Source organism: Mauremys mutica, chromosome 1, assembly GCF_020497125.1.
Source record: "Mauremys mutica isolate MM-2020 ecotype Southern chromosome 1, ASM2049712v1, whole genome shotgun sequence".
Taxonomy (NCBI): domain Eukaryota; kingdom Metazoa; phylum Chordata; order Testudines; family Geoemydidae; genus Mauremys; species Mauremys mutica.
In genome coordinates this window covers 27,596,119-27,613,190 of record NC_059072.1, presented here as the reverse complement: position 1 = coordinate 27,613,190, position 17,072 = coordinate 27,596,119, and the positions used below count along the sequence as shown (strand labels likewise).

The 17,072-nt window shown below is 39.9% G+C and overlaps 1 protein-coding gene across 12 annotated transcripts in view; it reads left to right on the top strand.

The window, feature by feature from the left end:
- Positions 1 to 17,072, top strand: part of SRPK2 (SRSF protein kinase 2) — a 308,919-nt gene that overhangs the window by 182,924 nt on the left and 108,923 nt on the right. For all 12 annotated transcript variants that reach the window (XM_045029990.1, XM_045030005.1, XM_045029982.1 and 9 more), the window contains 3 exons: positions 1,515 to 1,623; positions 2,285 to 2,372; positions 2,603 to 2,690. In XM_045029990.1, the coding sequence (XP_044885925.1) occupies positions 1,515 to 1,623; positions 2,285 to 2,372; positions 2,603 to 2,690 (285 nt within the window). The remainder of the gene's footprint in view (positions 1 to 1,514; positions 1,624 to 2,284; positions 2,373 to 2,602; positions 2,691 to 17,072) is intronic.

Below are 17,072 nucleotides of genomic sequence, written 5' to 3'. Positions count from 1 at the left end.
TTGGACTATGCATAGGCATGTGCAGGATCAGGGCTTCCCATCTTAAGAAGCCTAAGGTATCTGCTACTTTTGAATATGAAGTGGATAGCAATGTTTCAGTATTTCCTTTGAGTAAATATGCTCTAGGTTTTCTCTTGAAGAAATCTGGTCTGATCCAGATTTGGAGTGCTATTTAAAAAAAAAATCTGTTGTTGCTTGAGAGTTAAGAATCTAAGGTTTGGGAATGAGACACATCTTTTATTAGTTACCACAGTGCATTTTTAAAATCAAGACATTGTGTTCCCAGTTATGGAGTGTCATGGACCACAAGGTGAGCTCTACCTTGTATCACTGTTCAGTGCATCCCTCCTAGTGATAGGCCCTGGGCCTCTACCTCACTTTAGGAGGTGTTCCAAGATTCTGCCATTCTTAGACTGAACCACTAGGCTTCAGAACCCTTCTTTCTCGCTGTGGCTACTTTAGCAGGGCCAATTTGAATTGGGAGCTTTGTGACCAGAAAATATATCAGTGACACACTGCAGCCTTTTAAAAACAAAGTATTTTTTAATAGTCAACAGGAACGAACTAGTCAGAGTCTTGTATTAAGATAATGAATAAGGCCTACGCACATGAATATTACCTAAACTTTATTCTTTCCTTACAAGTTTTGGGTAAGTTCCACTCAGCCTAGACACCCCTGCTCCTGGCCTTGGAGAGACAGACAGCCACTGCAGCATTCTCTCAGGCCTGGTCTACACTTACAATTTAGATTGACCTAGCTATGTTTCTGAATGCCATAGTTAAGCCAACCTAACCCCTGGTGCAGACACAACTAAGTCAATGGAAGAATTACCATCAATCAGAGAAGTGGATTGCCTGAATTGATGGGAAACCCCTTTTTGTCGATGTAGGAAGCACCTGCACTGCTCTGCTATAGCGGCATAGCTGCAACACTTGTAGTATAGACGTAGTATAGATGTAGCCTCAGTGCTTCTCTGTCAGATACTCCGTTCCAACCAGTGCTGCCTGCTCACCCTCCTAACTTTCTAGGCTGGAGTCTTTAAGAGTTTAGTGCCCTTTGATGTTAGGCATGGGGCTGGGAAAAATAAAACTGCAAGCCTTGCAGGAGGGCATTTTCCAATAATAATGGCCCCATAGTTCTCTTGAGTACCCTTGGTAATCTCTTGGGAGGTTTTGTCTCCTACTTGTTTTCCCCAACAGCTTCCTTTGATTTAACTCTGGGCAGTCATATAGAATAATATCAAGCTGATAAACTAAGGCATATAATTTTCATAGAAATACAGAAATCTCCACGTTTTCCACAAGGGAGGGTGTAAAGAATGTGCTTAGAAGATGTAGAACATTTTTGAGGCAAAATATTGTAATTATAGAAAAAACTTATCACAATTTCCTGATTTATAGTTTAGGAGGACATCTTTAAAAGGTGTTTGGTATTAAAGGAATAAACAGGTAAGTAGAAGTATCTGCTTATTTTTCTGAATGTACTTCTTTCTTTATTTTATTTTTTTTGAAAGGTGGCTATCATCCAGTGAAAATTGGAGATCTTTTCAATGGCCGGTATCATGTAATTAGGAAGCTAGGATGGGGACACTTCTCTACAGTTTGGCTATGCTGGGATATGCAGTAAGAGATCTACATATATATATATATATTTGCCTTTAAACTTTTTTTTCCCATTTCTAATCAAGTAAATGCTGATTTGTTATATGTGCAGTAACTTTTGTTTTAGATACAGGCTGAAGCTACCCACATGTTTTGTTGTGTCTTTGTTGTTGTTTGGTAAACAACTGTATATAGAGATGTCCACAGTGTTTTTCACCTTTTGGTTAAGGATGTATTTTATAAAACTTGTCAGAAGTTGAAGTCTAAGTTTTATTTTGCTTAACAAATTATCAGTGCTTATTGAATTCACATGTTTTCTTGAGCTGGAGAGCAAGATAATGTTTTTATTCCTCCTGTATCCTTAATAGTAAACCTATTAAATGGTAAAATAGAATTGAAATTCCTCTTTTAAAGCCATTACCATTTAAAATATTAATAGTTCTGTGATTTCAATATTGTAGAAACAATGCATAAAATATAGTTCTAAAGGTATTGTTATTCTCTGTCAGAATGCACTAAATTATGTTAAATATTTTTACTACTATATTATTGAGAATTTAGGTGTTTCCCCTTAATTTTAAGATAAAATTACCAAAATTTTCCAGATATAATCCTCTGAAGTATGCTTCATAACATCTTTCAGCTCTGGTCATTTGTTGAATAAGTTTTTATTATTTTCAAGGGGGAAGAGGTTTGTTGCAATGAAAGTTGTAAAAAGTGCCCAGCATTATACAGAGACAGCCTTGGATGAAATTAAGTTGCTCAGATGTGTGAGTATTATACTGAGTGCTCAGTACTAATAATGGTAAATTATGTATCTGTACAATGGAAGTAAATGCTTTCGAACATCATTATTTTCCCTAAATCTGTTTTCTGAATATATGCCATCACTTCGTTGTCATTATTTGTAAGGCTCTATAATCTTGTTTAAATTTTTAGAAAAAATGTATTACCCTTCTAAAAAGATGAATTATTTCCAGTATCTTCTTTCTTTGCTTAGGTTCGTGAAAGTGATCCTAACGATCCAAACAAAGACATGGTTGTACAGTTAATTGATGACTTCAAAATTTCAGGGATGAATGGAATACGTATCCTTTTTTGGCTGTTCTTCCTACATTAAGATTAAAATGTAGGGGATAAATGAGTATTTAGTTTTTATACATTAATGTCTTAGTGTATGCAGAGTGAAGTAATTTTTCAAAATAATCTGCTTTCTTTAATTTTTTTTAAAGTAAAATTTAAGACTATCACAGTGACATTTAGTCATGCACTGTATTACAATGTGTAATTCGCTTTCCCTAGTGAAAATAACTTAATAGTTCTAAATATAATGAAGAATAAAAGATAGATAAACATTTTAAATTTGTTCCTTGATGAACAGGCTTGCCCACTAGACCATCAGAAGACAGGGATCTTTTTAAAAAATTGAAATTTTATTTACAGTGAACGTTGTTTATGGTTTCTCTAACCTTTCCAAATAACATAGTTAAGGAACATGTTGTGCATTAGTTAGTGTACTGTGCTTCATTATTATTATTATTATTATTATTATAATAAATACTGCAGTACATTCAATTAGTGTAGGTAGAAAAATATTTTTTCTAAAAACAAACAAGCAATTTATGTTGAAACATTATTAGATTAGATTCCAATGCGTGTTACTGTAATAATATATATAGAGAAACTTAAAAAAGAAGGGGTAATCACTCGTTTTAGATAAGGAAGAATCATCAACTAATCAGTTATTTTGTTTCTATCCTTTAAATTGTTTATTAATATAAAATGTAGACATGTGATTGGCTGGAGTGTTCTTTAATTCCTGTAACTGTCTAGAGGATGGATTCTGAGTGACAAATAAAAAACACTTGGTAACTGAATCTTTATGATGCTTTCTAGAATTATAATCTGTAACCATTCTGATGAAAAGCCATATAGTAAAATATAGTAAGGATAGGAAATAATAAATGTGGAAGACTGGATAGATTAGAGGATTGGTAATAGAGTCTGGAGCCTTTATCCTCTAAATCATTGGTTGAAATCCAGCCCAGAGCGGTAGTGAGTTTATGTTCCTCCTGTCTGATGGAGGCCAGTGGGGAGATCCCAAGTTGGCTCCTGAAGAAAGTGGTATGTGTCTCCTACTGAGAGGTATAAGTACATGGAGTTTCTCCTGTTGCTTATGTGATCCTCTTAACGAGTTACTGACTAGACGTTAACCTCTTTTTTTGTTTTGTTTTGTTTGAGAAATGTTATTGAAAAAGTATATGCCAGCACACCTGGACTTGATAGATTTTTCTGACATATTTCAATGAGACACTAAAATGAAACAGTCCTCATTAATATGCTTGGTGATTCCCTGCTGCTGCTGAGCTATCTTTGTTGATCATGTTAGTTCTTCTTCAAGTAGTGCACCTGTGGGTGCTCCACTGCACCTGGAATTGGTGATCTTTGGTAGCAGTGCCTGTTGGGCTGCATATGTGCCTATATAGTGCGTGCATTCCAACCACCCTCAGTTCCTTCTCAACCACCTTTGGTCTGGGATGGAATCCTGAGCAGAGCCCTCCCATACATCTGTAGCCTTCAATAATAGTAGTGTTTCTGTTATAATTTTCTAGATATTAGGAATTTCCTTTATTTTTCTCTCTCCTCTGGAAAAAAAATATTGTTTTCCATTTGTCTTCCCTCCCTGTTATTCTTTACCTTACTGTAGGTTTCCTTCTTTTCTGCACCCTTCCCAATTGGGAAGTCCTCCCTTTCTTGGGGTTATGCCCAGATCCCCTGGGTTCAAGAGGTGCCTGTCCTGCCATGAGGCCATCATTGTGAGCGATAGGCACTCACAGCGCATATGCTGTCTCAGTGAGGAATACGTCACACAAAAGTGTACCCACTGTTTCAAATGTAAGGTTCATGCCTCTTCCCTGGAGACACAACACCACTCCCCTTCATCACCGAGGACTGCACCACCCTTTTCTAATGAGGAGGAAGAGGAGTACTGCATTGCACTGTGCACTCCACCCTCATATCAAAGGCAGCTACACAGAAAATTATCTTCTCGTCCTCAGTACCCAGAGACCAGAAGGAATCCAGGTCTCTGGTACAGACCCCCATGGATGCAACCCCACATGCCAGTTCCTCCACATTGGCCCTATTGGGACCCAGGGGCTATGTGCGTATAGGGTGTACTTTCCCAAATCATCCGCGGAATAGAGACAGAGACAAATATGCTTTCCATCTTCATCAATGTCTAGACCGCCTGACACTGAACCAGAAGCACTAGAGGAGCAGGAGGAAGAAATGGAAAAAGAGATTCTCCAACTTCTCCTCATCTTCCCTGATGAAGCCATAATGCCACCACTGCCAACATGGGAGGATGATTTTAAACAGTTCCAAGAACTGTTCTGCAGGATTGCAGATTCTCTCCAGATCCTTCTGGAGGAAGTCAGAGAGCAACAGCATAAGTGGCTCAATATCTTACAGGCCTCTACATTGGCAAAGATTGCACTCCCAAGCAGTGATGCCTTCTTGGATCCCGCCAAGGTGATCTGGTAGACCCCAGAGTCAATACCATCCACCTGCAAGTGAGCAGACAAGAAATACTATGTCCTTGGTAAGGTTGGGGAATTTCTCTTTTTCCATCCTACTCTGAATTCCCTGGATTGTTAATGCAATACAAGAGAAGTGGCAACAACACCACTTTAGGACAGCCCCCTATGACAGGGACTGAAAGAGGCAAGACATCTTTGGTCGTAAAGCATACTCTTCAGCTACACTCTAGTTCTGTATTGCTAAATATGAGGCACTTCTGGCCAAATATAATCACATAAACTACTCCAAATTCCAGGAATTCTGTCAACACCTACCAGATGAGAAGAAGGAACAGTTCCAGGCACTGGTGATGGAAGGACAACTTCTGGCCTATACGGTGCTACAAGCCTCTCTGGACTCTGCAGACACAGCTGCACAGCTCTCCAGGTTCCCCAGAGAGGTGCCAACAACTGTCAAGGATCTACCCTTTGAAGGCTCTAAACACTTTGCAGAGTGCATAGATGAGTCGTTACATTCTTTAAAAGACTCTAAAGTGACACTTTGTTCATTCAGCATAATATATAAACTACTGCCGAAGAGAAGACAGGGTAGATACCAGCCTACCCCAAGGCCTCGATCTCCACATTTCACCCCTCTGCGGCAGTATGATATGCAATGCAGATGACAGAGGCCTCCTCCTAAGCACAGGCAGACACCAGCACAAGGGGTTATGCCTCACACTTCCACCTCCAAATAACAATTTTGAAGCTTTGGTCGAGGCCCCGAGATGCCTCTGGCTGATGCAGTTGCTGCAGCCATCTTTACTTGCCCATCAGTTTAGTGGCTGCTTGGTTCCCTTCTACCCAGCATGGCGACAAATCACCTCAGTCTAGTGGGTCTTGGAAATCATCAACAAAGGATACTCCATTCTGTTCCTCTCTCCCATCCACCCATCCCACCTCCCCATTCCATTTCAGGGACCTTTCTATGAAAAGAAATAAACCACCTTCTGTGACTGGGAGACGTAGAATTGGTCCCATTCCAACACAGAAGGAAAGGTTTTTAATCTCACTATTTTCTATTCCAAAATAAATCCAGCAGTTGGAGACATATGCTAGACTTGAGGAACCTCAACAAGTTCATCAAACTACAACATTTCAAGATGGTCACACTATCAACAGTTATCCTGGCATTGGAACAGGCCCACAATCTCCAAGACACGTACTTCCATATCACCATACACCGTTCCCACAGCAATTCCTCAGATTCATCTGGGGGTCCGACCATTACTACCCTTTGACTTTCCTACAATGCCCAGAGTATTTTCCAAAGTCCTCGTGGTGGTGGCGCACCTATGCAAACAAGGGATTGTAATATTCCCTGCAATAATACATGACTGCCTCCTCAAACTTCCTGTCCAGAGTCGACGAGAAAAACGATGGACCTTTTCTCGAATTTTGGCCTCAGATAAACATACAAAAGTTTATACTGATGCCAGTACATCATCTAACATTTATTTGGGGCCCAGCTGGATGCGATACAAGCCACAGTCTTCCTTCCAACTCACAGATTTTCAGCAATAGGCAGTATCGTCTCCAACATGAGAACCAGCTCACAGATCTTCTGCCAGGATGTGCCTACAGCTGTGTGGCCTATGGCAGCGGCCACATTCATGGTAAAACATGACAGATTACACATGTGCTGTCTCCAGGCATGGCCATAGATGGTGTATGTACCCCACAGACACAGGCTAAACCTTCTCCTATTGATACCAGTCAAGATCAAGGACTCATGAGACTGGTGGACAGAACCTCAAAATGCCTGCATGGGGGTCCTCTTTCTTCAGTCCACACCATCCTTGATACTGACAATGGATGCCTCCCTTATCGGTTGAGGAGCACATCTACAGACCTATACTGTGCCGGGCAGGTGGTCCCACTCAGAATGTACGTTGCATGTCAATCTCCTAGAAGTACGTGCACTTTGCAATGCATGCCAACACTTTCTACCGTTGATCAGACAAAGGACCATAAGAGTAATGATGGACAACATCGCTTGCATATTCTGTGTCAACAGACAAAGGGGAGCAAGGTCAGAATCTGTGTGCACAGAAGCACTACAATTGTGGAACTAGTGTATCCAACGTGACATCAACATCTCAGCCTCATACCTACCTGGACACCAGTACACCACAGCAGACTCACTGAGCAGGAGAGTCTCAGAAGACCACAAGTGGGAGTTAGACACAAGAGTCCTGCAGCACATTATTCAACTGCTGGGGATTCCCAGGCATAGATCTCTTTGCCACATCCAAAAATGCCAAATGTCCACAATTCTGCTCAAGAGCAGGTCTGGGTCATTGGTCTCTGGGGACACCTTCCTCCTTACATGGTATACAACCCTACTCTATGTCTTTCCACTCTTCACTCTGTTCAAAGTACTTCACAAGCTACAGGGTGGAACAAGCCACAGTCATTCTAATAGCCCTACCGTGGCCATGACAGGTTTGGTATCCTTACCTCATGTGTCTTGGTGGCTTGTCCACCAGTCACATTAGAGTTGGCTTCATATCTCTTCTTACAGGTCAAATCCTCCATCCCAGTCTAGAACTCCTCCATCTGAAGGCATGGCTCCTTCATGGTTCCGGGATTTGGAGATGATCTGTTCAGAATAGGTAAAAGAGATTCTTTTAAATAGCAGGTGTGATACAACTCGCTAGACTTATCTCTATAAATGGAAAAATTCCAGACTTAGTGCGATACCAAATATATCCCCACAATAAAGACTCCTTTATTACTCATTCTAGACTACATTCTAGAACTTAAAAGATCAGGATTGTCCACAAGCTCCATTCGCATACACCTGCAATCACTGCATTCCACCCCAAGATAGAAGGTCATTCCATGTTTACCACCCCACTAACAAAAAGATTTGTAATGGGCCTTCAAAACCTGTACCCTCAAACATAAGACATCACCAGGGCCTGATGAAATGCATCCTAGAATACTCAAGGAGCTAATAGAGGAGGTATCTGAGCCTCTAGCTATTATTTTTGGAAAATCATGGGAGACAGGAGAGATTCCAGAAGACTGGAAAAGGGCAAACATAGTGCCCATCTACAAAAAGGGAAATAAAAACAACCCAGGAAACTACAGACCAGTTAGTTTAACTTCCGTGCCAGGGAAGATAATGGAGCAAGTAATTAAGAAAATCATCTGCAAACACTTGGAAGGTGGTAAGGTGATAGGGAATAGCCAGCATGGATTTGTAAAGAACAAATCCTGTCAAACTAATCTGATAGCTTTCTTTGCAAGGATAACAAGTCTTGTGGATAAGGGAGAAGCGGTGGATGTGGTATACCTAGACTTTAGTAAGGCATTTTGATACGGTCTCACATGATAGTCTTATCGATAAACTAGGCAAATACAACTTAGATGGGGCTACTATAAGGTGGATGCATAACTGGCTGGATAACCATACTCAGAGAGTAGTTCTTAATGGTTCCCAATCCTGCTGGAAAGGTATAATAAGTGGGGTTTCATAGGGGTCTGTTTTGGGACTGGCTCTGTTCAATATCTTCATCAACGACTTAGATATTGGCAAAGAAAGTATACTTATTAAGTTTGCAGATGATACCAAACTGGAAGGGATTGCAACTGCTTTGGAGGATAGGGTCAAAATTCAAAATGATCTGGACAAATTGGAGTAATGATCTGAGGTAAACCGGATGAAGTTTAATAAAGACAAATACAAAGTGCTCCACGTAGGAAGGAACAATCAGTTCCACACATACAGAATGGGAAGAGACTCTCTAGGAAGGAGTATGGCAGAAAGGGATGTAGGGGTTATAGTGGACCACAAGCTAAATATGAGTCAACAGTGTGATGCTGTTGCAAAAAAAGCAAATGTGATTATGGGCTGCATTAACAGGCGTGTTGTGAGCAAGACATGAGAAGTCATTCTTCCGCTCTGCTCTGCGCTGGTCAGGCCTCAGCTGGAGTATTGTGTCCAGTTCTGGGGACCGCATTTCAAGAAAGATGTGGAGAAATTAGAGAGGGTCCAGAGAAGAGTGACAAGAATGATTAAAAGTTTAGAGAACAAGACCTATGAAGGAAGGCTGAAAGAATTGGTTTTGTTTAGCTTGGAAAAGAGAAGACTGAGAGAGGACATGATAGCAGTTTTCAGGTATCTAAAAGGGTGTCATAAGGAGGTGGGAGAAAACTTGTTCATCTTAGCCTCTAAGGATAGAACAAGAAGCAATGGTCTTAAACTGCAGCAAGGGAGGTTTAGGTTGGACATTAGGAAAAAGTTCCTAACTGTCAGGGTGGTTAAACATTGGAATAAACTGCCTAGGGAGGTTGTGGAATCTCCATCTCTGGAGATATTTAAGAGTAGGTTAGATAAATGTCTATCAGGGATGGTCTAGACAGTATTTGGTCCTGCCATGAGGACAGGGGACTGGACTCGATGACCTCTCAACGTCCCTTCCAGTCTTAGAGTCTATGAATCTATGAATCCCACCTTGGAATGCCAGCCTAGTTTTGCACTATCACACCAGTCCCCCGTTTGAGTTCGGGGCAACATGCTTCTACATACACCTATCAAAGAAAACAGCATTTCTCATCACCATCACATCCCTGTAATCGGTAGGAGAAATAAGCGCTCTCATGGCATACCCACTGCACACAATCTTTCACAAAGAGGGTCATGTTACAACCGCGCCCCAAATTCTTACCCAAGGTGCCATCCTCTTTCCATCTAAACCAGTGGTTGCCCAAACTTCCTGTTTTGCCCCCCGTTATCAGTAATGTAAACTGTCCATGCCCCCACTCCATTACTGTACAGCCAAGGCTTCTTCAGCAGGGGAGCTTGGGCGGACGGTGGAACTGGGGGCAGAACTGGGAATGTGGGAGGAGATTGGGCTAGAGGCAGAGCTGGCCTGGGGGCAGAGAGGGAATGAAGGTAGAACTGGACTGGGGGCAGAGTAGGGAGTGGAGTGGAGCTGTATATTGGGCCGGAGATGTTCTGGAGATGGAGCAGAACTGGGTTGGGGGCAGAGCGGGGCTTGGTAGCGCTCACTCCCCACCACCCCATGGGGGCTGGCTTGGGCTCTGCCATGTGACCCCCTGAATGTTCCTCTGTGACCCCCTAAGGGGGTGCCCCACAGTTTGGTTTAGATCAGGGGTCCCCAATGTATGTACCTTCCTTCCTTCTTCTCAAAGCCACATGGCAACCAACATGAAGCCACGCTACATATCTTGGATGCCAGAGGAGCATTAGCCTTTTATCTTGACAGAACTAAATCTTTCAATCAATCTAGCTTTTTCCTCTCTGTTACTGAAAGATCAAAGCGATCAACTATATCCAAACAATGTCTTTCCAAATGGATCTTGGAGTGCATCCATCTTTGCAACCAACAACGCAAACTGCAACCCCATCTAGAACTCAAACTCATTCCACTTGCTTGCTGTCCACCTCGATTGCCTTTATAAACATCATGCTGATTACTGACATTTGCAAAGTGGCCACCTGGACATCCACGGAGACTTTTAGCCAACAATATGCTATTACTCAGAGCACGGCATCAAATGCCCTGCTAGGACATGCTGTCCTATCGTCTTTGGTAGAAGTCATTCTGAAGCCCCAGCCTTCCATCTAAGGGCATTGCTCGCCAGTCACCTACAGTTGAGCACCCATAGGGAAACTACTTGAAGAAGAGAAGGTTACTCACCCTGTGCAGTAACTGAGGTTCTTCGAGATGCTTGTCCTTGTGGGTGCTCCACTACCCGTCCTCTTCTCCTTTGCTTTGGAGTTCAAACGTAGATTTTGTTGTAGAGAAGGAACTGAGGGCGGTTGGAGCGCACAGAGCTATATAGATGCCTTTCACAACACAAGATGGGGAAAAGGGCACGTGTGGCGCAACGGGCACTGATATTGAAGATCTCCAATCCCAGGCACAGGGGGTCGCACCTACAGTGGAGCACCCATAGGCGCGCACATCTCAAAGAATCTTTGTTACTGCACAGGGCGAGTAATCTTCTCATCTTTCAGCAGTCTCAGATGTCATTGACCTTCTGTTGTTCTTGTCGTGTGTATTACCATAGCGCCTAAGAACTATAGTCATGGATCAGGACCCCGTTGTGCTCAGTTCTGAACAAACACAGAACAAAGAAACAGTGTCTGTCCCTGAGAACTTACAGTTTAAGTAGGTGTTGGTGATGAGGCTGCAGTTCCTGGCATGTGTCAGATGGATCTGCTCTTGATTTTCTGTATTTGTTCTTGAGGAGAGGATTCAGAAAGTGGCTGTGAACACATCTGTCTTTACCTAAAATCTTCCCTAGAGAGAGGTATATGTACAGATTTCATCCCATCCCACTTGCTTTTCATGTTGCTTGCTGAGGCAGTCACAGGGAGACGGAGGATGTAGTAACAGTATGCTAATTAGGTACCTCTTGCCTCCTTTCCTGTTGACCCATTTTGAACGGTTTCTTGACTGTTGGACTGTCCAGCCAGCATTGTTTGGATGATAGAGAGATAGTTAAAACTCAGACCAGGTAAGATAGAGGTGGTATGTGTGGGTTGGGGAAGCACCAACAAGTGTTTAATAGTGGCTTATGCATGCTTGTTCAGGAAGTAAGTATGGAATTGTGGGTGTCACCATTGACTCTTTTTTAGCATTGGTCAAGAGTGGCTTTTTCATCTGGAAATACTGCCTATTTCGGTAAGGTCACATGCTACTTGTCAGTTATCCATTTCTTTGTCCATCCAGGCTAAAGTATGGTAACATGCTCCTAATGAGCTTGTACTTCAAATTGATTTGGAGGCTTCAGCAGTTGCACAATCTATCCTGTTTGATAGGAGTGAGCGGGGTACTTGTCTTCCCACTGTATTCTGCACTAGATTCTGAGATGTCAAAGCAGTACCTAAGCAGTCACTTCTTGGCTCTGTGTCCTTTCCTGGGAGTTACAATGGGCTATGCAAGTTTACTATGAGCCAAACTCTACTTCAGTTTGGCTCAGGACTTCTTTGTGGAAGGGTCTTTGGGTGTGGAACTTTTATATGGAGTTGGTATGCAGGAGTTCCTTTTTGACTGTCTTAAGGGCATTGTTTTGGCAGGCTGCCTTTTTGTCTCTTCCTTTGTTTCTGGATGTTTACATTTTCTAACCTATTTCATTCTTATTATGTGTATTAATTGGGAATTTATCTTGTTTGTCCTGCTGTTGTGTCTTGACATAAGATTGCAATCTCTTTAAGGCAGAAACTGTCATTTTGCTTGAATGTCTGCACAGTGCTTAAAACAGTGGGCTCTGGTCACTGATCAGGGCTTCAGATGCTATTGTAATAAAAATAAATTATCATAACATTATGTATTGGCTTTATTGCATGGTGCATAGATGTCTATTTAGAAGTAGCTTTATAAAGCTATTAAATAAACAATAGTATGACTGAAGCATAAGACACTTTGGCTTTAGCTTGCAATTGCTATTGTTGGCTTTCAAGAGGATGGTAAAGTGCTGCCTAGAGCTGACAACTGTACTACATGCAGGTTCATTTAAATTATCTTTAATAAGAGTCTTTGACTTACTTATTGTTCTTGTTGCTCAGATTAGATTTTTAAATAAGTTTTGCCTTAAGAACAGAAAATAGAAAAGACAAATTGATTTAAAAGATGAGTATGAGTATTTCCTTTGTTTACTGTGTAGGAAAGGATTTTCCCAATGTTTTTTACACTATTAATAATTTTCAGGTATATGTAAATTTACTTTATAGATGAAAAGCTCTTTTAATGTGTTAAATATCTGTTTTATTAATCATACTAATTTTATACTATGTCCAGACTTGGCGTGGTATGTTTGGTTCCCCTCCCCCACAAAACAAACAAAAAACAAAAACACTTTGAGCTGACAAAGCCAGAGTACTACTTACAGTGTACCTTTCACAAAAGCTAACTGTTAGTCTGAAGTCATTGAAACAGTACATTAAAATAAAGAACATTAACTTTCAGTGAAAATGGTGTAGTAAGATTCTTGCACTGTCACTAGAGGCTTTTGCTTATTTTTGTGCAGTCACGAGAGGTTTTTAGTAGGGCTGTCAATTAATTGCAGATAACTCATGTGATTAACTAAAAAAAATTAACCGCGTTAAAAAAATTAATCACGATTAATTGCACTGTTAAACAATAGGATACCAATTGAAATGTATTAAGTATTTGTGGATGTTTTTCTACATTTTCAAATATATTAATTTCTATTACAACACAGAATACAAAGTGTATAGTGCTCACTTTATATTATTTTTTATTACAAATATTTGCCCTGTAAAAATGATAAACAAAATAAATAGTATTTTTCAATTCACCTCATACAAGTACTGTAGTGCAATCTCTTTACAGTGAGAGGGTAACTTACAAATGTAGATTTTTTTGTTATATCACTGCACTCAAAATTAAAACAATGTAAACCTTTAGAGCCTACAAGTCCACTCAGTCCTACTTCTTGTTCAGCCAGTCGCTAACCCAAAGAAGTTTGTTTACATTTACAGGAGATATTGCTGCCTGCCTCTTATTTACAGTGTCACCTGAAAGCGAGAACAGACGTTGGCATGGCACTTTTGTAGCTGGCGTTGCAAGATATTTACGTGCGGATATGCTAAACATTCGTATGCCGCTTCATGCTTTGGCCACCATTCCAGAGGACAGTCTTCCATGCTGATGATGCACGTTAAAAAAAAAATAAATTAATTAAATTTATGACTGAACTCCTTGGGGGGAGAAATGTATGTCTCCTGTTCTGTTTTACCCACATTCTGCCATATATTTTGTGTTATAGCAGTCTCGGATGATGACCCAGCATACGTTCATTTTAAGAACACTTTCACAGGAGATTTGACAAAATGCAAAGAAGGCACCAATGTGATATTTCTAAAAATAGCTACAGCACTTGACCCAAGGTATAAGAATCTGAAGTGCCGTCCAAAACCTGAGAGGGATGAGGTGTGGAGAATGCTTTCTGAAGTCTTAAAAGAGCAACACTGTGATGTGAAAACTACAAAACATGAACCAACAAAAAAGAAAATCAGCTGGTGGCTACTGACTCAGATGATGAAAATGAACATATATCTGTTTGCTCTGCTTTGGATCGTTATTGAGCAGAACCTAATATCAACATGGACGCATGTCCTCTGGAATGGTGGTTGAAGCATGAAGGGACATATGAATCTTTAGCGCATCTGGCACGTAAATATCTTGCAATGCCGGCTACAACGGTGCCATGTGAATGCCTATTTTCACTTTCAGATGATATTGTAAACAAGAAGTGGGCAGCATTATCTCCTGCAGATTTAACCAAACTTGTTTGTCTGAGTGATTGGCTGAAGTAAGACTGAGTGGATTTGTAGGCTCTAAAATTTTACATTTTTTAATTTTTGAATGCAGGTTTTTTTGTACATCATTCTACATTTGTAAGTTCAATTTTCATGATAAAGAGATTGTACTACAGTACTTGTATCAGGTGAATTGAAAAATATTATTTCTTTTGCTTTTTACAATGCAAGTATTTGTAATCAAAAATAAATATAAAGTGAGCACTGTACAGTTTATATTTTGTGTTGTAATTGAAATCAATATATTTGAAAATGTAGAAAACATCAAAAATATTTAAATAAATGGTATTCTATTATTGACAGCCCTAGTTTTATTAATATTTAGTGAGGTCTTCATCTCTAAGATATCTTAAACATTGTCACTTCAAATATTTGCATTTAGAAGCACTCATAATATTGTGTATCACTGTTACATAAGACATACAAGATAGTGACAATAGAATGAAACTGTTTCAAGAGAAGCAAATTTTATAAAAATTCACTGTGTGCCTTTATAAACTTTAAGAGTAATGTGTGTTAGAAAAGACATTTTGAGATAACTAGATATAATGTCCTAAGACATCCTTATTAGGAAACAGTACTGTATTCTTTTATAAATGGGAATCTGCGAGCAGTAGTTAACATATATTACATATAATTTTGATGAGCATTATTTTTGATAAGGCATCAACTTCTCTCCATCCCTCCAAAAACTATTTTGGTGTGATTCCTATTGTATTTGATAATGCATATTTTCCTACTATTTGTTCTTATTTTTTAAAATAAATAGCAGTAATAGTACCATGGACTCAGCATTGTTTAGTAGATTAAGCAAGCATGGTGGTGAAAGACAAGAACTTTAGAGTTCTGATACTGACTCTGTTGTTGCCCCATTCTGTGGCCTTGGATGAGTCACTTAACATCTATAGCTAACTTCTTAATCTATAAAATTAAGGTAAAATATACTTATCTACTTCAAAGGACCATTTTGAAGGTTAATTAATTATTGTTTCTGAAGCGTTTTGAAAAGATAAAGTGATATAAAAGAGCCAATATAATTATCTATGGTCCTGATCCAGCAACTAGCTTGATATGGCAGACCCCAGTGCCCATACGGACCCACATCAAAGTCAGTGTACTTATGGCTCTGTATGTGCGGGGTGGGTTGCAGTATCAGGGTCAGTGTCATTAATGTGTCTGAATAAAATAATAGTTTTTCTAAGAGTTGTGATAAATGTTTATATAAAATGTGTTGGCAAAATTTGTTTGTTACTTCTGGGTAATATTTTTGTTACTACACCTCTACCCCAATATAATGCGACCCGATATAACACAAATTTGGATATACTGCAGTAAAGCAGCGCTCCGGGGGGGTGGGGCTGTGCACTCCGGCGGATCAAAGCAAGTTTGATATAATGCGGTTTCACCTATAATGCGGTAAGATTTTTTGGCTCCCGAGGACAGCATTATATCGAGGTAGAGGTGTACTTAAACATTTTAAAGTGGCTGAATTATGGTTTTTATGGGTTGGTATTCTCAACCATAAGGCTGCATTTAATATAATATAGTTCTCTGCTTTGGATGTTCCAAGAGAGTTTTAAGAAAAAAAGTGTTTCCTAAAGTGGTGGTTGGCAGGGAGACACATTTATTTTTATGTGATTGACACTGGTTAGGCCTCAGCTGGAGTACTGTGTCCGGTTTTGGTCAACAATGTAAAGAAAGGATGTAGAGAAACTAGAGAGGATTCAGAGGCAAGTGACAAAGATGATCAAAGGGATGGAATGCAAGTGATATGAGCAAAGGCTGAAGGCACTGAGTGTGTTTAGTTTGGAAAAGAGGAGATTAAGAGGGGTCATGATAGCCTTCTTCAAATATTTGAAAGGCTGCCATAAAAAAGATCGAGAAAAGTTCTCTTGTCATGGAGGACAGGACAAGAGGCAGTGGGTTCAAACTACGACATAGCAGATTTAGGTTAAATCTCAGGAAAAACTTCCTAATTATAAGAACCCTGGGACAATGGAGCAGACTGCCTAGGGAGGTTGTGGAAGCTCCTTCACTGGAGGTTTTCAAGAGGCAGCTGGATAGCCATCTGTCTTGGATAGTTTAGACACAACAAATCCTGCATCTTGGCAGGGGGTTAGAGCAGATTACCCTATGTGGTCCCTTCTAACCCTATGATTCTATGATTCTAAATAATTTAAAATACACTATAAATAAGGGATACATTTAGAAATTTTATTTTTACTGTTTTACAGTGAAAATGAAAACAAAAAAGAATTTCCTTCATTTTCTTTTTTTAAACATAGCTACTAGTTAATTTTTTACTGGTAGAACATACCATTTGCAGTGGAATGGTGGTATTGTAGTTACTTTAAAGGTAATTGACAAAAATTGCATCATTAAAATGTTGATTATCTGGTTAATCATTTAGGGCCTGATTTTGCAGATATTTATGTCCATGTTAACTTTAAGCATCCGAGTAATCCCATTGAAATCAGACTACTCATGTGCTTAAAATTGAGCATAAAGTTATGTTTACAAGACTGAGACTTGCATTAGATTTTTATCAGTTAAAGAATCAGTTTGAA